Below are 26228 nucleotides of genomic sequence, written 5' to 3'. Positions count from 1 at the left end.
TCGCAGGCTACAAGGGGGATCTTTGTCTTTGTGTGAGTCAACGCCATGAGTTTAGACAAAGGCGGACGGGTGTGGTTGCCGGCCTTCATACGGTGGTTGGGAGAGGGGGGGGGGCATTGACTCTGTGTGCGTGGCCGCTCATCACCATCGCAGGTCTTGTGGTCCACTGCATTGAGAAGGAATCCCGGGTGGCACTTGCACGCGAACGAGCCGATGGAATTGACGCAGACTTGCCCGCAAGGTGACGACGCACACTCATTAACATCTGTAGGGAGGGCGTGTGTGTGTGTGGGGGGGGGTAAAGGTGGGTAGGGTGGGGGGGGGAGTAGGGGGTGGGGGTGAAACACAAGGGAGGAAAATCCGCGTGCGTCGGAGAGATTCCGTGAAGCATTCCTCGGGAGAGAATGAGATGAGCTGTCATTGCGTGCGTTTGTGTGCGTTGAACTTCTGCCGCACCGTACGTAGCCAGGCGAGGTGGTTAACATCTCCTAGCCACCGTGATGATAATGATGATGAGAAATGCTGACTCCAAATCTACAGCAGCAGGCATCGTCTGGGTCGGGATCGAACCCACGACCTCCTGTATACCAGGCGAGGTAGTTAACATCTCCTAGCCACCGTGATGATGATGAGAGAGAGAGAGAGACGTGCAACCTCCAAATATACAGCAGCAGCAGCAGGCATCGTCAGGGTCGGGATCGAACCCACGACCTCCTGCGTACCAGGCGAGATAGTTAACATCTCATAGCCACTGTGATGATGATGATGATTGAGAGACACATAGACTCCAAATCTACATCAGCAGCAGCAGCAGGCATCGTCAGGGTCGGGATCTCGAACCCACGACCCCCTGTAAACCAGGCGAGGTAGTTAACATCTCCTAGCCACCGTGATGATGATGATGAGAGAGAGAGGCGCAGATTCCAAATCTACATCAGCAGCAGCAGCAGGCATCGTCAGGTTCGGGATCGAACCCACGACCCCTGCGTACCAGGCGAGGTAGTCAACATCTCCTTGTCACCGTGATGATGATGATGAGAGAGACAGATAGATTTCAAATATACAGCAGCAGGCATCGTCAGGTTCGGGATCGAACCCACGACCTCCTGCGTAAACCAGGCGAGGTAGTTAACATCTCATAGCCACCGTGATGATGATGATGAGAGAGACACAGACCTCCTGTAAACCAGGCGAGGTAGTTAACATCTCATAGCCACCGTGATGATGATGATGAGAGAGACACAGACCCCCTGTACACCAGGCGAGGTGGTTAACATCTCATAGCCACCGTGATGATGGTGATGATGAGAGAGAGACACAGACCTCCTGTACACCAGGCGAGGTAGTTAACATCTCCTAGCCACCGTGATGATGATGATGATGATGAGAGAGAGACACAGACCTCCTGTATACCAGGCGAGGTAGTTAACATCTCCTAGCCACCGTGATGATGATGATGATGAGAGAGAGACACAGACCTCCTGTATACCAGGCGAGGTAGTTAACATCTCATAGCCACCGTGATGACGACGACGATGATGATGAGAGAGAGACACAGACCTCCTGTAAACCAGGCGAGGTAGTTAACATCTCCTAGCCAACGTGATGACGACGATGACGATGATGATGATTGAGAGACAGAGACAGAGGCAACAGCAGCGGTGCTCGCTCCACTCACCGATGCACTTGCTGTTGTCTTCGGCGAGGACGTAGCCCGGGTCGCAGGAGCAGCTGTAGGAGCCCGGGGTGTTGGCACAGTGCACCGCGCACACGCTGGGGCTGAGCACGCACTCGTCAATGTCTGCAGAGGTTTTGAAACATTTGAAACATCAACATCACGTGCACACCAAGTACAGACGGAGACCCCCCGTGCAGCCTCAACAGACTGTCGGGGCGAGTGCTGTGAGCGGCACGCGAGGTGGGGTTGGGTGGCCAGCACCACGCCCGGCCGCCTTTGTCTCCCCAGCGGGCGATGTTTACTACGCACCGCAACCAGGTACTCGTTTTGAGGCCGAGTCGACCTAGGGGAGGCCCAGGGCCGGTTCAGATTAATCGTCACCGGTGGTGTTGGCCGTGAGCGGGAATCGAACTCGGGTGGGTAGGTTCGTAGCGCAGCGTGGCGCTAACCGCTGCGCCACCGCTCCCCCACCATCGTCAGCATCGACATCATTGTCGTCATCATCCTCATCGTCATCACCAAAATCATCGTCATCATCCTCATCGTCATCACCAAAATCATCGTCATCACCAAAATCATTGTCATCATCATCATCATTGTTGTTGGTGTAGTGAGTGTTGTGAGTGTTGTTGTGAGTGTTGTTGTGAGTGTTGTTGTGAGTGTTGTTGTGAGTGTTGTTATGAGTGTTGTGTGAGTGTTGTTGTGAGTGTTGTTGTGAGTGTTGTTGTGAGTGTTGTGAGTGTTGTTGTGAGTGTTGTTGTGAGTGTTGTTGTGAGTGTTGTTGTGAGTGTTGTTGTGAGTGTTGCTGTGAGTGTTGTTGTGAGTGTTGTGAGTGTTGTTGTGAGTGTTGCTGTGAGTGTTGTTGTGAGTGTTGTTGTGAGTGTTGTTGTGAGTGTTGTTGTGAGTGTTGTGAGTGTTGTTGTGAGTGTTGTTGTGAGTGTTGTTGTGAGTGTTGTTGTGAGTGTTGTTGTGAGTGTTGTTGTGAGTGTTGTGAGTGTTGTTGTGAGTGTTGCTGTGAGTGTTGTTGTGAGTGTTGTTGTGAGTGTTGCTGTGAGTGTTGTTGTGAGTGTTGTGAGTGTTGTTGTGAGTGTTGTTGTGAGTGTTGTTGTGAGTGTTGTGAGTGTTGTTGTGAGTGTTGTTGTGAGTGTTGTTGTGAGTGTTGTTGTGAGTGTTGTTGTGAATGTTGTTGTGAGTGTTGTGAGTGTTGTTGTGAGTGTTGTTGTGAGTGTTGCTGTGAGTGTTGTTGTGAGTGTTGTTGTGAGTGTTGTTGTGAGTGTTGTTGTGAATGTTGTTGTGAGTGTTGTGAGTGTTGTTGTGAGTGTTGTTGTGAGTGTTGTGAGTGTTGTTGTGAGTGTTGTTGTGAGTGTTGTTGTGAGTGTTGTTGTGAGTGTTGTGAGTGTTGTTGTGAATGTTGTTGTGAGTGTTGTGAGTGTTGTTGTGAGTGTTGTGAGTGTTGTTGTGAGTGTTGTTGTGAGTGTTGTTGTGAGTGTTGTGAGTGTTGTGAGTGTTGTTGTGAGTGTTGTTGTGAGTGTTGTTGTGAGTGTTGTTGTGAATGTTGTTGTGAGTGTTGTGAGTGTTGTTGTGAGTGTTGTTGTGAGTGTTGCTGTGAGTGTTGTTGTGAGTGTTGTTGTGAGTGTTGTTGTGAGTGTTGTTGTGAATGTTGTTGTGAGTGTTGTGAGTGTTGTTGTGAGTGTTGTTGTGAGTGTTGTGAGTGTTGTTGTGAGTGTTGTTGTGAGTGTTGTTGTGAGTGTTGTTGTGAGTGTTGTGAGTGTTGTTGTGAATGTTGTTGTGAGTGTTGTGAGTGTTGTTGTGAGTGTTGTGAGTGTTGTTGTGAGTGTTGTTGTGAGTGTTGTTGTGAGTGTTGTGAGTGTTGTGAGTGTTGTTGTGAGTGTTGTTGTGAATGTTGTTGTGAGTGTTGTGAGTGTTGTTGTGAATGTTGTTGTGAGTGTTGTTGTGAGTGTTGTTGTGAGTGTTGTTGTGAGTGTTGTTGTGAGTGTTGTTGTGAGTGTTGCTGTGAGTGTTGTTGTGAGTGTTGTTGTGAGTGTTGTTGTGAGTGTTGTTGTGGGTGTTGTACCGCTACAGGCGACTCCGTCCCCTGCCAGCTGGAAGCCCAGTGGACACGCACAGCGATGTGAGCTCCACGTGTTGACGCAGAACTGGGAACACGGAGACACCGCCGCTCCGCACTCGTCCACGTCTGCCACACAAACAACAACAACAACAACAATGAGGGTTGATGTAGCAGCAGCCACACAAACAACAACAACAACAATGAGGGTTGATGTAGCAGCAGCCACACAAACAACAACAACAACAATGAGGGTTGATGTAGCAGCAGCCACACAAACAACAACAACAACAATGAGGGTTGATGTAGCAGCAGCAGCAGCCACACAAACAACAACAACAACAATGATGGTTGATGTAGCAGCAGCAGCCACACAAACAACAACAACAACAATGAGGGTTGATGTAGCAGCAGCAGCAGCCACACAAACAACAACAACAACAATGAGAGTTGATGTAGCAGCAGCAGTCACACAAACAACAACAACAATAGTGAGGGTTGATGTAGCAGCAGCAGTCACACAAACAACAACAACAACAATGATGGTTGATGTAGCAGCAGCAGCCACACAAACAACAACAACAACAATGATGGTTGATGTAGCAGCAGCAGCCACACAAACAACAACAACAACAATGAGGGTTGATGTAGCAGCAGCAGCAGCCACACAAACAACAACAACAACAATGAGAGTTGATGTAGCAGCAGCAGTCACACAAACAACAACAACAATAGTGAGGGTTGATGTAGCAGCAGCAGTCACACAAACAACAACAACAACAAGTCGTCACGGGCACCTCTGCACGTCCTCCCGTCATCGTTGAGGATCTGTCCCGTCGGGCAGCTGCAGGAGTAGTTCCCCACGCTGTTGCTGCATTGCGACTGGCAGGGAGAGCTTGCGATGCACTCGTTGATATCTGTAAACAACAACAACAACAACAAGGCAAACGCGTCATCGTCAGAAGCATCATCAGAAGCAGCATCATCATCAGCAGTAGCATCATCATCAGCATCATTATTATCAGCATCACCATCAGCAGTAGCATAATCATCAGCATCATCATCGGCAGTAGCGTCAGCATCTTCATTGTCAGCATCAGCAGGAGCGTCATCATCAGCATCATCGTCAGCAGTAGCATCAGCATCACCAGTAGCATCAGCAGCAGCATCAGCATCTTCATTGTCAGCATCATCATCAGCAGTAGCATCAGCAGCAGCACCCTCATCATCATCATCTTCATTGTCAGCATCATCAGCATCATCAGCAGCAGTAGCATCATCATCAGCATCACCAGCAGTGTCATCAGCAGCAGCAGCGTCATCATCAGCATCATCATCATCAGCAGTAGCATCATCATCAGCATCACCAGCAGTGTCAGCAGCAGCAGCAGCGTTATCATCACAGGGCCCTGCCCTGTGTACGTTGAACTTCTTTGGCACGGAGCCAACCGTAGCTAACCGGAGTTGCGGGGAGGAGGACAACAACAACAACAACGAGAACAACAACAACAACAACGACAACAACGACAACAACAACAACAACGACAACAACAACAACAACGACAACAACAACGACAACGACAACAACAGGAAGCAACAGCTCTAAACAAACGAGTTGGCCAATGAAGACGAATCTTTCAAAGTGGCATCACAGCTCCCTGTGAGATTCCCAATGTCGGGAGGGAAGAACGTTCCAGACGGGCGCAGAATCAGCGCGATCTGTGCGTCAATGTTGGTGATGTTTGAATGGAGGAGGCTCGTGAAGGACGCTGCTGGGCAATTGGAGGCAGTCGCCTCTCCAGTAACAACAACGGAGGGCAGAGGAGCGACGCTCACAACAATGAGCTGAACGACGGGCGGCTAAAGCACAGCAAGTTGGCACAGTGGGGGGTACAGCTGGTGGTGGTGCATCTACCGCTCATCTCGGTCGGGTAACCCATGGCACATGCTGGGTCTGTCCCCGTGATCTCATCCTGCACCTAGCCTGGCACAGTAGGGGTACAGCTGGTGGTGCATCTACCGGTCATCTCAGTCGGGTAACCCATGGCACCTGCTGGGTCTGTCCCGAGACCTCATCCTGCACCTAGCCTGGCACAGTAGGGGTACAGCTGGTGGTGCATCTACCGGTCATCTCGGTCGGGTAACCCATGGCACCTGCTGGGTCTGTCCCGAGACCTCCTCCTAGCAGCAGCGAGGCCTTCGACACTTCACGTGGTAGCCTCAAAGTGCACCTAGCCTGGCACAGCTGCCGTGGTGACGTCACCGCCACTTTGTGACGAACGGGGGGTGTTGGTTTTGATAGGTGTGTGTGTACGTGTGTATGTGTGTACGTACGTGTGCGTGTGTACGTGCGTGTGTATGTGTGTGTATGTGTGTACGTACGTGTTTGTGTGTGTACGTGCGTGTGTGTGTATGTGTGTACGTACGTGTGTGTGTACGTGCGTGTGTGTACGTGTGTATGTGTGCACGTGTGTATGTGTGTACGTACGTGTGTGTGTACGTGTGTATGTGTGTACGTGTGTGTGTGTGTACGTGTGTGTGTACGTGCGTGTGTATGTGTGTGTGTACGTACGTGTGTGTGTGTGTACGTGTGTGTGTGTACGTACGTGTGTATGTGTGTACGTACGTGTGTATGTGTGTACGTACGTGTGTGTGTGTGTGCATGTGTATGTGTGTGTACGTGTGTATGTGTGCACGTGTGTATGTGTGTACGTACGTGTGTGTGTGTATGTGTGTGTGTGTGTACGTGTGTATGTGTGTACGTGTGTGTGTGTGTGTGTATGTGTGTGTGTGTGTACGTACGTGTGTGTGTGTGTGTATGTGTGTGTGTGTGTATGTGTGTGTGTGTGTATGTACGTGTGTGTGTGTGTGTATGTGTGTGTGTGTGTACGTGTGTATGTGTGTACGTGTGTGTGTGTGTGTGTATGTGTGTGTGTGTGTACGTGTGTCAAGGCTGGTGATGTTTGTGTAGAGCGGTTAGCACCACGAACCCGGCTATGACCCGAGTTCGATTCCCGTTCACGGCCACCAACACCACCAGTGACGATTCTCTGAACCGGTCATGGTCCTCCCCTAGGTCGACTCAGCCTCAACTGAGCACCACGTGCGATGTGTAGTAAACATCGCCACTGGAGGAGAGACAAAGGCGGCCGGGCGTGATGTTGGTCACCCACCCCCTCGTGTGCCGTGCGGGCCTTCGTAGGTGCTGCTGCTCGCTACTAAGGGACCGTCCATAAATGACGTCACGCGATTTTTGGACGATTTTTGTCTGACCCCCCCCCCATCCCCCCAGGTGCGTGACGTCATTTATGGACGGCCCCGAACAGCACTTGCCCCTACAATCTGTTGAGGCTATAGTGGGCGGGCGAGGAAGCTTTGTCTTTGTACTCACCATCACAAGCCAGGCCGTTGACAGCTACCACATAGCCGCTGTTGCACGCGCATTTGAATGAGCCGATGGAGTTGATGCAGATCTGAGCACAGGGGCTTGGCAGGGCCTTACACTCGTCAATATCTGTTCGGGGGCAGACGCGCGATCGTTATAATCATCGTCATCACAGGAAGCACCGTCACCATCGTCGTCGGCGTCGTCATCTCCCAAGCCACCGTGATGGTGATGATGATGATGATGAGACAGAGAGACGCAAACTTGAAATACACAACAGGTGCCGTTAGGGTTCGGGATCGAACCCACGAACCTCCTGTATACCTGGCGAGGTAGTTAACATCTCCTAGCCACGGTGATGATGATGAGAGAGAGAGACACGCAGATTCCAAATATACAGCAGCAGCAGGCGTCGTCAGGGTCGGGATTGAACCCACAACCTCCTGTACACCAGGCGAGGTAGTTAACATCTCCTAGCCACCGTGATGATGATGAGAGAGAGAGAGAGACGCAGATTCCAAATATACAGCAGCGGGCGTCAGGGTTCGAGATCAAACCCACGACCTCTTGTGAACCAGGCGAGGTAGTCAACATCTCCAAGGCCACAATGATGATGATGATGAGAGAGACTCAGACTCCAAATATACAGCAGGCGTCAGGGTTCAATTTCGAATCCGCGACCTCCTGTGTACCAGGCGGGGTAGTTAACATCTCCAAGGCCACGATGATGATGATGATGATGATGAGAGAGACTCAGACTCCAAATATACAGCAGGCTTCATGGTTGAATTTCAAATCCACGACCTCCTGTGTACCGGGCGAGGTAGTCAACATCTCCTAGGCCACAATGATGATGATGAGAGAGACTCAGACTCCAAATATACAGCAGGCTTCATGGTTGAATTTCAAATCCACGACTTCCTGTGTACCGGGCGAGGTAGTCAACATCTCCTAGCCACCGCGGCATCGTCCGCGCTCACCTTCACAGGCCAGGCCGTCAGCCCCCAGGGTGAAGCCGCTGTTGCAGGAGCAGTTGAAGGATCCGTCAAGGTTGATGCAGGTCTGCTCACAGCCTCCGTTCAGTGTAAGGCACTCGTCGATGTCTGGGTGGGGTGGTGGTGGTGGTGGTGGTGGTGGTAGGGAGAGAGGATCGCGAGTCTCGGTTTAACCATACTTCACCACGCACGGTCAGGTGTGTGGATAGGGAGGAGGGGGAGTAGCGGGGGGGGGGGGGGGGAGAGGGGGTGAGGGTGGGAAGGGGAGTTTGGGGTGGGGGCAGGGGGCGTAGAAGAGGAGACACCCTCCACCCCCTCCAACGTTGCTCCAACGTTGGCGCAACGTTGGGTCAACGTTGGGGCAACGTTGGGGCAACGTTGGAGCACCGTTGGAGCAGCGTTGGGTCGAGGTTTGGAGCACCGTTGGGTCGAGGTTAGAGTGAACGTTGGGTCGAGGTTGGGCGCACCGTTGGGTCGAGATAAGAGTGAACGTTGGGTCGAGGTTTGCAGCACCGTTGGGTCGAGGTTAGAGTAAACGTTGGGTCGAGGTTGGGCGCACCGTTGGGTCGAGGTTAGAGTGAACGTTGGGTCGAGGTTGGGCGCACCGTTGGGTCGAGGTTAGAGTAAACGTTGGGTCGAGGTTTGAAGCACCGTTGGGTCGAGGTTAGAGTAAATGTTGGGTCGAGGTTGGGCGCACCGTTGGGTCGAGGTTAGAGTAAACGTTGGGTCGAGGTTGGGCGCACCGTTGGGTCGAGGTTAGAGTGAACGTTGGGTCGAGGTTGGGCGCACCGTTGAGTCGAGGTTAGAGTAAACGTTGGGTCGAGGTTTGGAGCACCGTTGGGTCGAGGTTAGAGTAAACGTTGGGTCGAGGTTGGGCGCACCGTTGGGTCGAGGTTAGAGTGAACGTTGGGTCGAGGTTGGGCGCACCGTTGGATCGAGGTTAGAGTAAACGTTGGGTCGAGGTTTGGAGCACCGTTGGGTCGAGGTTAGAGTGAACGTTGGGTCGAGGTTGGGCGCACCGTTGGGTCGAGGTTAGAGTAAATGTTGGGTCGAGGTTGGGCGCACCGTTGGGTCGAGGTTAGAGTGAACGTTGGGTCGAGGTTGGGCGCACCGTTGGGTCGAGGTTAGAGTAAACGTTGGGTCGAGGTTTGGAGCACCGTTGGGTCGAGGTTAGAGTGAACGTTGGGTCGAGGTTAAAGTGAACGTTGGGTCGAGGTTGGGCGCACCGTTGGGTCGAAATTAGAGTAAACGTTGGGTTGAGGTTAGAGTGAACGTTGGGTCGAGGTTGGGCGCACCGTTGTGTCGAAATTATAGTGAACGTTGGGTCGAGGTTGGGAGCAGCGTTGGGTCGAGGTTAGAGTAAACGTTGGGTCGAGGTTAGAGTGAACGTTGGGTCGAGGTTGGGCGTACCGTTGGGTCGAGGTTAGAGTAAACGTTGGGTCGAGGTTAGAGTGAACGTTGGGTCGAGATTAGAGTGAACGTTGGGTCGAGGTTAGAGTGAACGTTGGGTCGAGGTTTACAGCACCTTTGGGTCGAGGTTAGAGTAAACGTTGGGTCGACGTTAGAGTGAACGTTGGGTCGAGGTTATAGTGAACGTTGGGTCGAGGTTAGAGTGAACGTTGGGTCGAGGTTTGGAGCACCGTTGGGTCGAGGTTAGAGTGAACGTTGGGTCGAGGTTTGCAGCACCGTTGGGTCGAGGTTAGAGTGAACGTTGGGTCAAGGTTAGAGTGAACGTTGGGTCGAGATTAGAGTGAACGTTGGGTCGAGGTTTGGAGCACCGTTGGGTCGAGGTTAGAGTAAACGTTGGGTCGAGGTTTGCAGCACCGTTGGGTCGAGGTTAGAGTAAACGTTGGGTCGAGGTTAGAGTAAACGTTGGGTCGAGGTTAGAGTAAACGTTGGGTCGAGGTTAGAGTAAACGTTGGGTCGAGGTTGGTGCACCGTTGGGTCGAGGTTAGAGTGAACGTTGGGTCGAGGTTAGAGTGAACGTTGGGTCGAGGTTAGAGTGAACGTTGGCGCCCAACGTCGTGCAAACGTCGGGTTGCCACTGCCGGTTCCGGGTCGAGGCCACGTACCGTTTTCGCACAGGAGGCCCGTGTATCCCCGCGGGCAGGTGCACGTGTTGTTGGAGCTGCACACGCCCCCGTTGAGGCACTGGTCCTGGCACGTGACTGTGGAAGGGGCAAGAGAGGGGGCGAGAGAAAATCGACAAGGAGGCCGACGGCTCAACGAGTGCACGGCAACGGAGCGCGGCTCGCCGCCAACGGCCTTCGACGTCTGATCAACGGGGACACACAACAAATCAAAGAGCATCATCTCCGAAAGGGCTCCGAAAGTTAAATTTTCGACGTGAAGCTTTCGTGGCCGCAGTGATTCGTCCTCTTGGTTCTTTCCGGTAGAGTCGCCGCGTAGGAGGGAAACAAGGAAATGATTAAAAAAACCTCAAACGCGATAAAATTAAATTCTCGCGACGTTTCGGCCACGACACAAGCGGCCTTCTTCAGGCGAGGGAACAGAGCTGTCGGGATGACGGCGCTTGAATGAACACTGCTAAGCTTGGCAGCGTCTTTAAAGCTGGGTGGGAGGAGCAGAGCGCCTTCACAAAGGAGTTTACATATGTTGTGGAGTGTACATATAGGAGTTTACAAAGGAGTTTACATATGATATGGAGTTTACATATAGGAGTTTACAAAGGAGTTTACATATGATATGGAGTTTACATATAGGAGTTTACAAAGGAGTTAACATATGATATGTAAACTCCTTTGTCAAGGCGCTCTGCTCCTCCCACCCAGCTTAAAAGAAGCTGCCAAGCTTAGCAGTGTTCACCGAAGCGCTGTCGTCCCGACAGCTCTGCTCCTTCGCCTGAAGAAGGCCGCTTGTGTCGTGGCCGAAACGTCGCGAGAATTTAATTTTACTACGTTATATATTTTTATTATTATTTTATCGCTTCCATTCTACGCGGTGACTCTACCGAAGGAACCAAGAAGAAGCTCTTTCGGATCGATTGCTCCGGTCTAAGCGCCGGCCGTGTCGTTCTGGTCCGATGAGGTCGCTGGCAACACGCCACCGCCGGCGGCGACGAGGGGGGGAGAAACTTTCGTCTGCCGGACGTTTTGTTCGGTGGAGTATCGGTTGCGGCTGGCCAGAAGTTTGCGGTGCCTCCGGCGAGGCGATCGTTCTTGAGCTGATTTAGATTGGGTGGGTTCGTTGTGGCTGTTGCTCTGGTGCATCACGCCATTGTGTTTTGCATTAAACGCGTCAACTCACTTGCACTCGGTATTTTGCGAGTCTACTGGTCTCTACGCGAGTCTACGGGTCTCTGAGTGAGTCTATGGGTTTTCTAAGCGATTCTACGGGTCTCTGTGTGAGTCTATGGGTCTCTGAGTGAGTCTATGGGTCTCTGAGTGAGTCATGGGTCTCTGAGTGAGTCTATGGGTCTTTGAGTGAGTCTATGGGTCTCTGAGTGAGTCTATGGGTCTCTGCATGAGTCTACCGGTCTCTGAGTGAGTCTATGGGTCTCTGAGTGAGTCTATGGGTGTCTGTGTGAGTCTATGGGTGTCTGTGTGAATCTATGGGTCTCTGAGTGATTCTATGGGTCTCTGAGTGAGTCTATGCGTCTCTGAGTGAGTCTATGGGTCTCTGAGTGAGTCTGTGGGTCTCTGAGTGAGTCTATGGGTCTCTGAGTGAGACTATGGGTCTCTGTGTGAGTCTATGCGTCTCTGCATGAGTCTATGGGTCTCTGAGTGAGTCTATGGGTCTCTGAGTGAGTCTATGCGTCTCTTAGTGAGTCTATGGGTCTCTGAGTGAGTCTATCGGTCCCTGAGTGAGTCTATGGGTCTCTGAGTGAGTCTATGCGTCTCTTAGTGAGTCTATGGGTCTCTGAGTGAGTCAATGGGTCTCTGCATGAGTCTACCGGTCTCTGAGTGAGTCTATGAGTCTCTGAGTGAGTCTATGGGTCTCTGCGCGAGTCTACGGGTCTTTGAGTGAGTCGATGGGTTTTCTGAGCGAGTCTACGGGTCTCTGTGTGAGTCTATGGGTCTCTGAGTGAGTCATGGGTCTCTGAGTGAGGCTATGGGTCTCTGAGTGAGTCAATGGGTCTCTGAGTGAGTCTGTGGGTCTCTGAGTGAGTCTATGGGTCTCTGAGTGAGTCTATGCGTCTCTGAGTGAGTCTATGGGTCTCTGAGTGAGTCTATGGGTCTCTGAGTGAGTCTATGGGTCTCTGAGTTAGTCTATGGGTCTCTGAGTGAGTCTATGGGTCTCTGCGTGAGTTTATGGGTCTCTGAGTGAGTTTATGGGTCTCTGAGTGAGTCCATGCGTCTCTGAGTGAGTCTGTGGGTCTCTGAGTGAGTCTATGGGTCTCTGAGTGAGTCTATGCGTCTCTGAGTGAGTCTATGGGTCTCTGAGTGAGTCTATGGGTCTCTGAGTGAGTCTATGGGTCTCTGAGTTAGTCTATGGGTCTCTGAGTGAGTCTATGGGTCTCTGAGCGAGTCTATGGGTCTCTCGGAACGTTTAGAATGGAAAGCCTGCCCCTCAAAGCCAAAAAAACCCCACAAAAAAACGGCTCGCTTACAGATAGGACACTCGTCACCACTGACGAGCCATCCCGGGCAGCACACGTACTGCGTGATCTGGACCACGCGGTAGCTGAGCTTCGATGTTGTCCTGCAGATGGCAACGGAGGGCAGAGAGTAAACAATATTATTCATAATGAAGGTTTGTTGGGTTAGATCGCGAGGGCAATGAATGCTGTTGACGTAACCCTCCACCACCCAAACACAGACAATTAGTAAGGGATTTGTCACGTTAACAAAACGCCCGATGATGCTGGATATAATTACCAGCGAAATGTCGTACTACTAAAATTGTGAATGTTCCCCTCCGACCAGCGGTCAACTCACACGAGCTGAGCGTTCTTGTAGTAGGAGATGTAGGCCTGGATTTTGGTGATCTTCTCAGAGCAGACTCCAATCCTGCGGAAGAGGAGGCCGGGGTGGGGGTTGGGGGCACGGACAAAGAGGGCACGTGGTCACATCGTCACACGGGGTGGTGGTGGTGGTGGTGGCCGGGGAGGAGAGGGGGGGGCAGGCCTCGACTTACGCAACGGGTTGCGTTTAAATTTGTTTCCCCAAGGGCCCCCCTTCGTGAGGTTGGATCGCGTGTACGCATGTCGGCCAGTGTTTCCAGGGTTCGACAAAGGAAGGGCAAAAGCCATTGCTGAGGAATCAAACGTGTTTCACATTCGCACGTCACGGCGTGGTGTAATGCTCAACGCAACGTAAGGAGTAAAAGGAAAAAAAGAGATCGGGTTGTTTTCACTTACTTCGAGTCCTGCCGCAAGGATTTTGGGTCTCATCACGTCTCGCGAATACACCGCTCCGCCGAACAGTGAAAACGTTTTTGTTTTTTTTTTCCCACGGCTCGGTTCGCACGTGTGACCGAACGTTCAGCAAGTCCGGCGGTTAAAAGCAGGTTGCCGACTTCCAGCGGGTTCGTTCGTAAGTGCGGGTGTTCGTAAGTCGGGTGTTCGTAAGTGCGGGTGTTCGTAAGTGCGGGTGTTCGTATCTTCCTGCATGCCAGCGTGCAGGGGTGGGTGCGTAAGTGAGCGGTTGGGTGAATGAGTGCGCTAGTTGGTGAGTGAGTAGGTGGATATGTGTGTGTGTGAATTAACGAGTGGATGGGTAGGTGAGCGGTTTGGTGAGTGAGTAAGTTGGTGAGTAAGTGAGTTAGTGGATATGTGTGTGAGTGAATTAGCGAGTGGGTGAGTGGGTTGGTGAATGAGTGAGATAGTGGATACGTGTGGGAGCGAGTTAGCGAGTGGGTGGGTGGGTGGATGAGTGAGTTGCTGAGTGAGCTAGTGGACACGTGTGTGAGTGAGTTAGCGAGTGGGTGAGTAGGTGGGTGGATGAGTGAGTTGCTGAGTGAGTTAGTGGATACGTGTGTGAGTGAGTTAGCGAGTGGGTGGGTGGATGGGTGGATGAGTGAGTTTCTGAGTGAGTTAGTGGATACGTGTGGGAGTGAGTTAGCGAGTGGGTGGGTTGATGAGTGAGTTGCTGAGTGAGCTAGTGGGCACGTGTGTGTGTGAGTTAGTGAGTGGGTGAGTGGGTGGATGGATAAGTGAGTTGCTGAATGAACTAGTGGACACGTGTGTGTGTGAGTTAGCGAGTGGGTGAGTGAGTTGGTGAGTTCACGAGGAGCTGCAATCTTCGAGAATGCGAATGACCTCGTCATCAGTCAGTCGCGGTGACGATGCAAAAGAGTACCCGAGCCGTTTGCTCGCGACAGTCACGATTAGAGAAAAATGTGTGCGTGTGAAAACACACACACACATACACACTAAGAGATGTTTCTCTCTCTCTCTCTCCCTTTAGAAAACGCGCACACACACACATTGTGCGTTAAAGGTTTAAACAAAATCCTCATAAACGCGAGGCACGAAACTATTCCGAGTTTGATTGTCTCTGTGTGCGTGTGTGTCTGTGTGTGTGTCTGTGTGTTTCTGTGTTTGTCTGTGTATATCAGTGTGTGTGTGTCTGTGTGTGCGCGTGCGTGTGTCTGTGTGTGCGCGCGTGTGTGCGTGTATGTGTGTGTGCGTCTGTGTCTGTGTGTGTATATCTGTGTGTGTGTGTCTCTGTGTGTGTCTGTGTGTATGTGTGTGTGTCTGTGTGCGTGTCTGTGTGTGTGTGTCTGTGTGTTTGTCTGTGTGCGTGTCTGTGTGTGTGTCTGTGTCTGTGTGTTTGTCTGTGTGTGTGTCTGTGTGCGCGTTTGTCTTTTTTTCCGAAAATATTTTTTTTGGCATGCAAATAAACCTCCCTCCGTCTGGCTGACGTGGCGCAGTGACGGATGTCGAGACACGTGACACCTCGAGAGCCAAGCGTGCGGCCGCAAAAACATCAACAACGTCAACAACAACATCAACAACAACAACATCAACAACAACATCAACAACAACATCAACAACAACTTAAGAGAGGAGTGTGGAACTCCATCCGTGACGTCAAACGCGCCCTTCACTTGTCGGGGACGCATCCGAAGGCCCGCAGACGGCCGTCTGGAACGTTCTTCCCTTCCGATAATCGGAAGCCTACCGGGAGCTGTGCTGCACTTTAAAATCGTCGTCTAGATGACGAACTAATTTATTGACAACTGCTGCTTGTTGTTGTTGTTGTTTACTTTGTTGTTGTTGTTGTTTACTGTGTTGTCCTTCACCCCTCACCTCCCATTAGCACGGTTGGATACGTGCGATGATGGTTGTGCGAAAGAAGTTCAACGTACACACGGACACACACACACATGGACACACACACACGGACACACACATACACGGACACACACACACGGACACACGGACACACACACACGGACACACACACACACACGGGCACACACACACACGGACACACACACACACGGACACACACACACGTACACACACACACGGACACACACTGACACACACACACACTGACACACACGTACACACACACGGACACACACACACGTACACACACACGGACACACACACACACGGACACACACACACACACGTACACACACGGACACACACACACACACGTACACACACACACACACGTACACACACGGACACACATGTACAGGATGAAACCTCAGGAATCTTCATCACCAGGGTCTAACCCCCCCCCCCCAGCCGTCCCCACTAATGCACAAATCTCTTCAGCAAGATCGTGCCATGACGTGTGTGCAAAGGGGCCGTCCATAAATGACGTCACGCGAGTTTGGACGATTTTTGACTCCACCCCCCCTCCCCATCGTCACGTGACGTCACAAAAACTCAGACCCCCCCTCAAATATAACGTCACAAAGCTCTGCCCCCCCCCCAACGAAAAATTATAAAACATGCTTCAAATCGCTGTAAACTATTGCTGTCATTGTAGTTGCGTATTTAATGTGGCGCTGCTGCACTCTGATGTTGTAGGTAGAAAACATTTATTAACAAAGTCTATTTGATTAAGTATAGAACGTGTCGTCTATATTTATTTTTAAAGTTGCTGATTGGCCGTGTCGGGTGGTGGAGGGTTACAACACATTTATAAATAACGCGATCTAACCCAAACACCTTCATTATGAATACTATTGGTCGCGAAAGCCTACGTGTTAAATTTGCCCATATTGATGTGACGTCACATATCTCAACAACCCCCAACCCCCCCCCCCCCCTCCTAGGTGCGTGACGTCATTTATGGACGGCTCCACTCGTCCCTCCGCTCGTTCAAGGATTGCTGCGAGGTGTTTCTGATCAACGCCGGGGAAGGTCCGCGCCGAGGCTGGTGCCTGTAGGAGATGTTGACTACCTCGCCTGGTATACAGCGGGAGGCCGACGGTTCGATACACAACCCTGACGCCTGCTGCTGCTGCTGTGGAGTCTGCGTCTCTCTGTCTCTGTCTCTCTGTCTCTCTGTCTGTCTCTCTGTCTCTCTCTCTGTCTCTCTCTCTCTGTCTGTCTCTCTGTCTCTCTCTCTCTCTGTCTCTCTCGTTAACGATGAGAGTAAACAAGAAGATGCTCGCTGTAGCCGGGACTTTGCTTCGTTCGTCACTTCGGTTCTTAGTAGAACGCTTTGCTTCATGTAAACACCACCCCCACCCACCCACACCCACCCAACAATATTTAAATGAAAGATTTCACGCTCTGCTCTCCTTACTCATTCCTTCTCTCTCTCTCTACCCCTCTCTCTCTCTACCTACCCCTCTCTCTCTACCCCCTCTCTCTCTCTACCTACCCCCCCTCTCTACCCCCTCTCTCTACCCCCTCTCTCTCCCTCTCTCTCTACCCCCCTCTCTCTCTACCCCCTCTCTCTCTACCCCCCTCTCTCTCTACCCCCCCCCCCTCTCTACCCCCTCTCTCTCTATCTACCCTCTCTCTATCTACCCTCTCTCTACCCCCTCTCTCTCTCTACCCCCCTCTCTCTCTACCCCCTCTCTATCTACCCCCCTCTCTCTCTCTACCCCCTCTCTCTCTACCCCCTCTCTCTACCCCCTCTCTCTCTACCTCTCTCTCTCTACCTACCCCTCTCTCTCTCTCTACCCCCCTCTCTCTCTACCCCCTCTCTCTCTCTCTACCCCCTCTCTCTCTACCCCCCTCTCTCTCTACCCCCTCTCTCTCTACCCCCCCCCTCTCTACCCCCTCTCTCTCTCTCTCTCTACCCCCTCTCTCTCTACCTTCTCTCTCTCTACCCCCCTCTCTCTCTACCCCCTCTCTCTCTACCCCCCCTTTCTCTCTACCCCCTCTACCCCCCTCTTTCTACCCTCTCTCTCTACCCCCCTCTCTCTCTCTACCCTCTCTCTCTCTACCCCCTCTACCCCCCTCTCTCTACCCTCTCTCTCTACCCCCCCTCTCTCTCTCTACCCTTTCTCTCTACCCCCCCCCCTCTCTCTCTATCCCCCCCTCTACCCCCCCGCCCCTCTCTCCCCGTGGTCGCGTGGATTTTTCTCCCGGCCCTCCGCTTTTCGCACGCCCCCACCTCCCCCCCCTCCTCCTCCTCCCGGCGTCCACGTTTAGCATCAACGTCACCCACGCGTTGAAGAGTAAGTCGGCTGCTGACATAAATCCCCACGTGGTGCTGATCAAAACCAAAAACCCAAGCCACTTCCGTGAAACTGCTATCATTAGCGATAGCCCAGGGGATCGCGTCTGAAGAATGGCAACATAACTCCGTGGGGCCTTATATGCTAAAATAGAAAATGTTTTACAAATAGTAGTAATATTATCGTACTTATGGTGTATTATTGCGAGTATCGTGGTTGTTGTTATTATGTCTGCTCGCCCCCAGGAAATCCTCACTTAGGTACAACAACAGCAAAACCTCACTTGGTCGCTCAGCAAATCCCCGCTAAGACTCGATGGCAAAGAGGGAGGAGGTCGTGGCCAAAGGCTTCTCACTGGTGGAGAGGTGCGGGTGGAGCGGTGGGGGTGGAGCGGTGGCGGTGGAGCGGTCTGGGTGGAGCGGTGTGGGTGGAGCGGTGTGGGTGGAGTGGTGTGGGTGGAGCGGTGTGGGTGGAGCGGTGGCGGTGGAGCGGTATGGGTGGAGCGGTGTGGGTGGAGCGGTGTTGGTGGAGTGGTGTGGGTGGAGTGGCGTGGGTGGAGCGGTGTGGGTGGAGTGGTGTGGGTGGAGTGGTGTGGGTGGAGCTGTGTGGGTGGAGCGGTGTGGGTGGAGCGGTGCGGGTGGAGCGGTGCGGGTGAAGCTGTGTGGGTGGAGCGGTGTGGGTGGATCGGTGTGGGTGGAGCGGTGTGGGTGGAGCGGTGTGGGTGGAGCGGTGTGGGTGGAGCGGTGTGGGTGGAGCGGTGTGGGTGGAGCGGTGTGGGTGGAGCGGTGCGGGTGGAGCGGTGCGGGTGGGGCGGTGCGGGTGGAGCGGTGTGGGTGGAGTGGTATGGGTGGAGCGGTGTGGGTGGAGCGGTGTGGGTGGAGTGGTGTGGGTGGAGTGGCGTGGGTGGAGCGGTGTGGGTGGAGTGGTGTGGGTGGAGTGGTGTGGGTGGAGCTGTGTGGGTGGAGCGGTGTGGGTGGAGTGGTGTGGGTGGAGTGGTGCAAACCCCGCCGAGCAATTTCCGGGTGCGATTGTGCACGTAAATAGAAGCGTAACAAATAGAAACATCCATTTTGACTTTAAAACTTTCGTGGCTGCAGTAATTCACATTCGACGGCTATCCCGGTAAAGTCACGTAGGTATAAAAAAATTAAATACAAATAAAGTGATTAAAAACATCACGACTTTTCATTCGCAACACATAAATGTCCCTTTATATATATATGTTTATGAATGTTCCTGATGACGACCGCTTGTGTTGTGATCGAAACGTTTTTCATCACTTTATTTTTAGTTATTATTTTTATTTTTTATGATTATTTTTTTCTATCTCCGTGACGTTACCGAAATAAATATATTTGCATACATTCTTATCATTATGTACATATATATGTATACATATATAAATGCATATTTATAAATATATATTTATATGTTTATAAATGTATATTTACAAATATATATGTAAACATATATTGATAAATGCATATGTAAATATATATTTATAGATATATTTATAAATATAAATATATATTTACATATATGTTTATAAATGTATATGTAAATATATATTCCATATATTGAAATAAATTTATATATATATGTTTATATATATTTATGGATCAATACATATATTTAAATATTTAACCTATATTAATATCTTACATAGACACGTAAATCTAGAGATATTTTAATAGATATATTTACATAAATAAATATGCATATATATCTATATAAGCATTTATGTAGATATATTTAGGTGTACATTTATTGATAAATATATATTTACATCTACATGTATATTTTAATTTATGTATGTTTAACATATTTATTTACATGCATAAATATACATACATATATACATGTATTTAAGAATATATCGATATAAATGCTTCTTTATATTCAAAATAAATATGTATATCGATAAATATATTTGTAAATATATTGCTTAATGTATTTATCAATAGATATATTTTTTAATATATTTTTTTTTCAGAACATGCGCCGGATCTTTTATATTTTCCCCCGCTATTCACTTTCACGACTTATTTAACACTTACCCGTTATTACCCTTTATTTATTTTTCATTCATTTGTATCACGGCATGCTGTTTATTTTCTATCTTAATTACTTATTATCATTTATTTTTCTTAATCATATATTCCAAAATGATTCATCGCTCACAATCTGTGTCATTATTTTTATTATTATTCGCCTGACTTAAAAATACAACCCCCCCCCCCTCCCTCCCCCATCTGTCTAACGGGTTTAGTGCCGGGCGGTCAGACGCGACGTTGCGGTATTAACCAGGGCGGCCGCTTCGAACCGGGACCCTCACGGCCTCTGGAGCCGGCTGCAAGAGCAGCGAGCGAGACCCCAGCGAACACAGCCGGGGTCCGGTGCCCATCGTAAGACAAGGACTCCCCCCCCCCCTCCCCCATGATCGTGCGTTACCTTTTAATCTAAATCTTAATTGTAATGTTATATACGTCGTACGTAGAGAGAAAGAGAGACACACACACAGAGAAAAAGAGAGACACACACTCGTACGTAGAGAGGAAGATACACAGAGAAAGAGAGACACACACTCATACGTAGAGAGACACACACAGAGAAAGAGAGACACAGAGAGAAAGAGAGATACACAGAAAGAGAGACACACACTCGTACGTAGAGAGAAAGATACACAGAGAAAGAGAGACACACACTCGTACGTAGAGAGACACACACAGAGAAAGAGAGACAGAGAAAGAGAGAACACACTCGTACGTAGAGAGAAAGAGACACAGACACACAGAGAAAGCAGTGTTGAGTCTATGAGTGGCAGTGTTGAGTCTATGGTGCAGTGTTGAGTCTATGAGTGGCAGTGTTGAGTCTATGGTGCAGTGTTGAGCATATGAGCAGTGATGAGTCTATGAGTGGCAGTGTTGAGTCTATGAGCAGTGTTGAGTCTATGGTGCAGTGTTGAGTCTATGAGTGGCAGTGTTGAGTCTATGAGTGGCAGTGTTGAGTCTATGGTGCAGTGTTGAGTCTATGAGTGGCAGTGCTGAATCTATGAGTGGCAGTGCTGAGTCTATGAGCAGTGTTGAGTATATGAGTGGCAGTGTTGAGTCTATGGTGCAGTGTTGAGTCTATGAGTGGCAGTGCTGAGTCTATGAGCAGTGTTGAGTCTATGAGTGGCAGTGTCGAGTCTATGGTGCAGTGTTGAGTCTATGAGTGGCAGTGTTGAGTCTATGAGCAGTGTTGAGTCTATGATGCAGTGTTGAGTCTATGGTGCAGTGTTGAGTCTATGAGTGGCAGCGTTGAGTCTATGAGTGGCAGTGTTGAGTCTATGATGCAGTGTTGAGTCTATGGTGCAGTGTTGAGTCTATGAGTGGCAGTGTTGAGTCTATGGTGCAGTGTTGAGTCTATGAGTGGCAGTGTTGAGTCTATGAGTGGCAGTGTTGAGTCTATGGTGCAGTGTTGAGTCTATGAGCAGTGTTGAGTCTATGGTGCAGTGTTGAGTCTATGAGTGGCAGTGTTGAGTCTATGGTGCAGTGTTGAGTCTATGAGTGGCAGTGTTGAGTCTATGAGTGGCAGTGTTGAGTCTTTGGTGCAGTTTTGAGTCTTTGGTGCAGTGTTGAGTCTATGGTGCAGTGTTGAGTCTATGGTGCAGTGTTGAGTCTATGGTGCAGTGTTGAGTCTATGGTGCAGTGTTGAGTCTATAGTGCAGTGTTGAGTCTATGAGTGTCAGTGTTGAGTCTATGAGTGGCAGTGTTGAGTCTTTGGTGCAGTTTTGAGTCTTTGGTGCAGTGTTGAGTCTATGGTGCAGTGTTGAGTCTATGGTGCAGTGTTGAGTCTATGGTGCAGTGTTGAGTCTATGGTGCAGTGTTGAGTCTATGGTGCAGTGTTGAGTCTATAGTGCAGTGTTGAGTCTATGAGCAGTGTTGAGTCTATGAGTGGCAGTGTTGAGTCTATGGTGCAGTGTTGAGTCTATGGTGCAGTGTTGAGTCTATGGTGCAGTGTTGAGTCTATGAGTGGCAGTGTTGAGTCTATGGTGCAGTGTTGAGTCTATGAGTGGCAGTGTTGAGTCTATGAGTGGCAGTATTGAGTGTGGACTGTGAGTTGTGTACGAGGACACAAGGTGGTTGACGCGACACTCACCCATCAGGTCGGAGTTGGCCTTCTGTCGGCCTGCGGAGGGACAACAACAACAACAACAACGACAACAATTAGAGTCAGAATTTGTATTTATGCCTGCAAAAAAATCCGATGAGCTATGAAGCTCTTCTCTTCACAGATGTCAAGTAAGGGGCGTAAGGTTGGCAGCTGTCAGAGGGCAGCAGTCGACAAAACGAGTCGTAACACCTCGACAACAACAGGAGGACTTCTCCGTAATTCTGGCAAATCGCCTGATGGAGCTGGTTGTTGATTCGTCACGGCTTCTCAAATGTGTAAAATGTTGCAGTGGGTTTACTCTCCAATACTCAAACTGCTAGTGCTGAACTAGTACACTGCATTATACACTACACTACACACTACACTACACACTACTATACACTACATTATACACTACATTATACACTACACTATACACTTCACTCAACACTACGCTATACACTTCACTATACACTACTATATACTACATTATAATTGTAAATGTTGCAGTGGGTTTACTCTCCAACACACAACCTGTTAGTGCTGAACTAGTACACTGCACTATACACTACAGTATACACTACGCTATACACTTCACTATACACTACTATACACTACACTATACACTACTATACATTACACTATACACTACACTATACACTACTATACACTACACTATAATTGTAAATGTTGCAGTGGGTTTACTCTCCAACACACAACCTGCTAGTGCTGAACTAGTATACTACACTATACACTTCACTATACACTACTATATACTACACTATACACTACACTATACACTGCACCATACACTACTATACACTACATTATACACTACACTATACACTACACTATACACTACTATACACTACACTACACACTACACTATACAATACACTATACACTACACTATACACTACTATACACTACACTACACACTACACTACACTATACACTACTATACACTACACTATCCACTACACTATACACTACTATACACTACGCTATACACTACACTATACACTACAATATACACTGCTATACACTAAACTATACACTACACTATACACTACTATACACTACACTATACACTACTATACACTACGCTGTAAACTACACTATACACTCCACTATACACTACTATACACTACACTATACACTACTATACACTACTATACTATACACTACACAATACACTATACACTACACTATAATTGTAAATGTTGTAGTGGGTTTATTCTCCAACCACAAAACCGGTTACTGCTGTACTAGTACACTACACTATACACTACCACTAAACACTACACTATACACTACACTATACACTACATTATAGACTACACTATACTATACACTACACTATACACTACTATAGACTACACTATACTATAGACTACACTATACACTACACACATTAATTCTAAATGTTGCAGTGGGTTTACTCTCCAAACCACACAACCGGTTAGTGCTGTACTAGTAACGAATTGGCCACGTTTTGTTCACGTGACAAACCCCTTACTGATTGTCTGTGCCAGATTTAACGACACATTTGACTACTTTTGTAGACTGATGACTACCCTGGTTTACCAAGTTTCTGACAGCTAAATGATGCCATAACCCCCGCATATTTTAGATTACTACCAGGTAAGGCTCCACTGAGTTGTGTAACTCTTTTAAAAATGCAGATACCCTGGCGATCACAAATGAGAGCCGCTCAACATCACGGCTGCAGCGAAATCACCCTAAAACGGACGACGCCGATTCAAAATGTGTGAGTGGTCCTAGGGGAGGCCCCGGACCGATTCAGATCATCGTCACTGGTGCTGCTCATGGGAGCGGGACTTCGAACTCGGGTCAACGGGTTCGTAGCGCAGTGCGCTAACCGCTGCGCCACCGCTCCCCGCTGAAGCGTCTTGCCCTTCACCCCGCGCCTCCGACTAGCACGGTTGGACTACGTACGGCGCGAAAGAAGTTCAACGTAACATGCAGCAAGAGACGCAAAGATCCCCCGTGTAGCCTGTAACAGGCTGTTGGGGCAAGCGCTGTTAGCGAGTAGCAGCACCTGTGAAGGCCGGCACGGTGGCACACGAGGGGGTGGGTGGCCAGCAACCACGCCCGGCCGCCTTTGTCTCCCCCCAGCGCCGATGTTCTCACACGCCGCACCAGGTAATCATTTGAGGCTGAGTGGACCTAGGGGCCGGCCCGGTAGCGGTTCAGATAATCGCCACCGGTGGCGTTGGCCGTGAGCGGGAATCGAGGCTCGGGTCAGCGGGTTTCGAGGCGCAGCGTGGCGCTAACCGCTGCGCCACCGCTCCACCGCTGAAGTTTGTTGACCACCCACCGCACCTCCGATCGGCACGGTTGTGCTCCGTACGGCGCGAAAGAAGTTCAACACGCGCACGTTGCAACGCACACAACACCACGTGCAACGCACACAACACCACGTGCAACGCATACAACACCACGTGCAACGCATACAACACCACGTGCAACGCATACACCACCACGTGCAACGCATACAACACCACGTGTAACGCATACAACACCACGTGTAACAACAACCGCCATTCGCCACTAAGTGGCGGTGACGTCACCACGACGCTTGTGCCAGGCCATGTGCACCTTGAGGCCACGTGAAGTGTCGAACGCCCGCTGGCAGGAGGTCACCGGGCAGACCCAGGTGCCACGGGTCGACTGACTGAGATGACTGAGATGACTGGCTGATGCACCACCTGTGCCCCCTACTGTGCCAACTTGCTGTGCTTTAGCCACCCGGCGCTCCGCTCGCCTTCCGTTGTTGTTGGAGGGCGACTGCCTCCAACTGCCCAGTAGCATCCTTCACGAGCCTCCTCCACTGAGGCCGATCTTGACACCGCTGGTACCAGTCATCGGCAAGTCCACTCAGCTCCACGTCCTCCTGTACCACATCACTCCATCTCCTCTCTAGCCCGTGCTGCGCCCGTTTAGCCCCCTCGATCCGGCCGAACAATAGCTGTTTCGGCATGCGGTGGCTGGGCATGCGGGCTACGTGACCCAGCCAACGCAGCCTTGCCTGCCGGAGGAGCTCACCGATGGAACTTTGCCCAATATTTGTGAGCTCCTCACACAATCCAGCCTGGTTAAACCTGAAGCTTCGTGCGGAGCGACAGACCAGGTAGCTTCCACACAGCGTTACGCAACCGATGAAAAGATATTGCCGCTCGACTGATTCGAAGTGAGACCTCTGCTGTTAAACTGGAGCCGGTCATGAGCACACTGCCCAGGTATGGGAAACTCTCCACTCTCTCCACAACTGGCCCATCACCGATTGGGAGTTGTGGGGGTGGAGTGTCCAATGGTACAAAATACCCAGGCAGGTGCTTAGTTTTGGTGGGGTTGATGGTAAGGCCCCACCTCTTAGTGGCACGTGCAACGCACACAACACCACGTGCCACGCATACACCACCACGTGCAACGCACACAATATCACCACGTGCAACGCACACAACACCACCACCACGTGCAACGCACACAACACCACCACCACGTGCAACGCACACAACAACACCACGTGCAGAAGCAAAGGAGAGAGGTTGCCGGTACTTACGCAACAAGATAAAGCACTGCCAACGCCACTGTCAGGACTAACGTTGATCTTCCCATCTTTGTTATCTTCGGGTCGAGCGACGTCGAATGAACGGAGCGGTGGGGGTGGTGTCCGTGTCTGTTACGAGCGCGGTGTGTCTGGATGTGTGCGGCTTGAGTCAGCCGAGTGAGGGACTTGTGTCCGTGTTGATCACTGCTGCAGTTGATTGCGTGATGGGGTCGGACAGCGAAGCTGTGCGTGAGCTATCCGTTCCGTGGGTTGAGAGATCACGGCTCAGGTAGGCGGCTTATATGTCTGGCTGATACAATGGGGGGAGGATGTGCGGCAGGGTGTGGTGGGCGCGCGTGTGTTTGTGTGGGTGGCTGTGTGCGTGCGTGTGTGTGTGTGCGCGTGTGTGTGCCTGTGTGTTTGTGTGTGTGTGTGCCTGTGTGTGCCTCTGCCTGTGTGTGTGTGTGTGCCTGTGTGTGCCTGTGCCTGTGCGTGTTTGTGCCTGTGTGTGTGCGCCTGTGTGTTTGTGTGGGTGGCTGTGTGCGTATGTGTGTGTGTGTGTGTCTGTGTGTGTGCCTGTGTGTGTGTGCGTGTGTGTGTGTGCGTGCCTGTGTGTGTGTGCCTGTGTGTGTGTGCCTGTGTGTGTGCCTGTGTGTTTGTGTGGGTGGCTGTGTGCGTATGTGTGTGTGTGCCTGTGTGTGTGTGTGCGTGTGTGTGCCTGTAATGGGGAGCGATAGTGTAGCGGTTAGCGCTACGCTGCGCTATGAACCTGGCGACCCGGGTTCGATTTCCGCTCACGGCCAACACCAGCGACGATTATCTGAACCGGTCCC

The 26228-nt window shown here is 50.5% G+C and overlaps 1 protein-coding gene across 2 annotated transcripts in view; it reads right to left on the bottom strand.

The window, feature by feature from the left end:
• The window catches only part of LOC116956431 (uncharacterized), a 62694-nt gene extending 36586 nt beyond the window's left edge, over window positions 1-26108 (bottom strand). Inside the window, exons 1-11 of one of the 2 annotated variants that reach the window (XM_032978025.2) lie at window positions 25408-26108; window positions 21828-21857; window positions 13025-13096; window positions 12697-12788; window positions 10199-10294; window positions 8112-8234; window positions 7138-7260; window positions 4544-4663; window positions 3753-3875; window positions 1679-1801; window positions 146-265 (exon numbers count right to left, since the gene is read on the bottom strand). In XM_032978025.2, coding sequence (XP_032833916.2) covers window positions 146-265; window positions 1679-1801; window positions 3753-3875; window positions 4544-4663; window positions 7138-7260; window positions 8112-8234; window positions 10199-10294; window positions 12697-12788; window positions 13025-13096; window positions 21828-21857; window positions 25408-25463 — 1078 coding nt within the window. In that variant the 5' untranslated portion in view covers window positions 25464-26108. The remainder of the gene's footprint in view (window positions 1-145; window positions 266-1678; window positions 1802-3752; window positions 3876-4543; window positions 4664-7137; window positions 7261-8111; window positions 8235-10198; window positions 10295-12696; window positions 12789-13024; window positions 13097-21827; window positions 21858-25407) is intronic. The other variant, XM_032978024.2, reaches the window with a different exon arrangement.
• Between the last annotated feature and the right edge of the window lie 120 nt (window positions 26109-26228).

Source organism: Petromyzon marinus, chromosome 65 (genome assembly GCF_048934315.1).
Source record: "Petromyzon marinus isolate PM22_M1 ecotype Great Lakes invasive population chromosome 65, UKy_Petmar_22M1.pri1.0, whole genome shotgun sequence".
Classification (NCBI taxonomy): Eukaryota; Metazoa; Chordata; class Hyperoartia; order Petromyzontiformes; family Petromyzontidae; genus Petromyzon; species Petromyzon marinus.
Note: the sequence above shows the minus strand (reverse complement) of the source record. Positions and strands in the feature narration are given on the sequence as shown.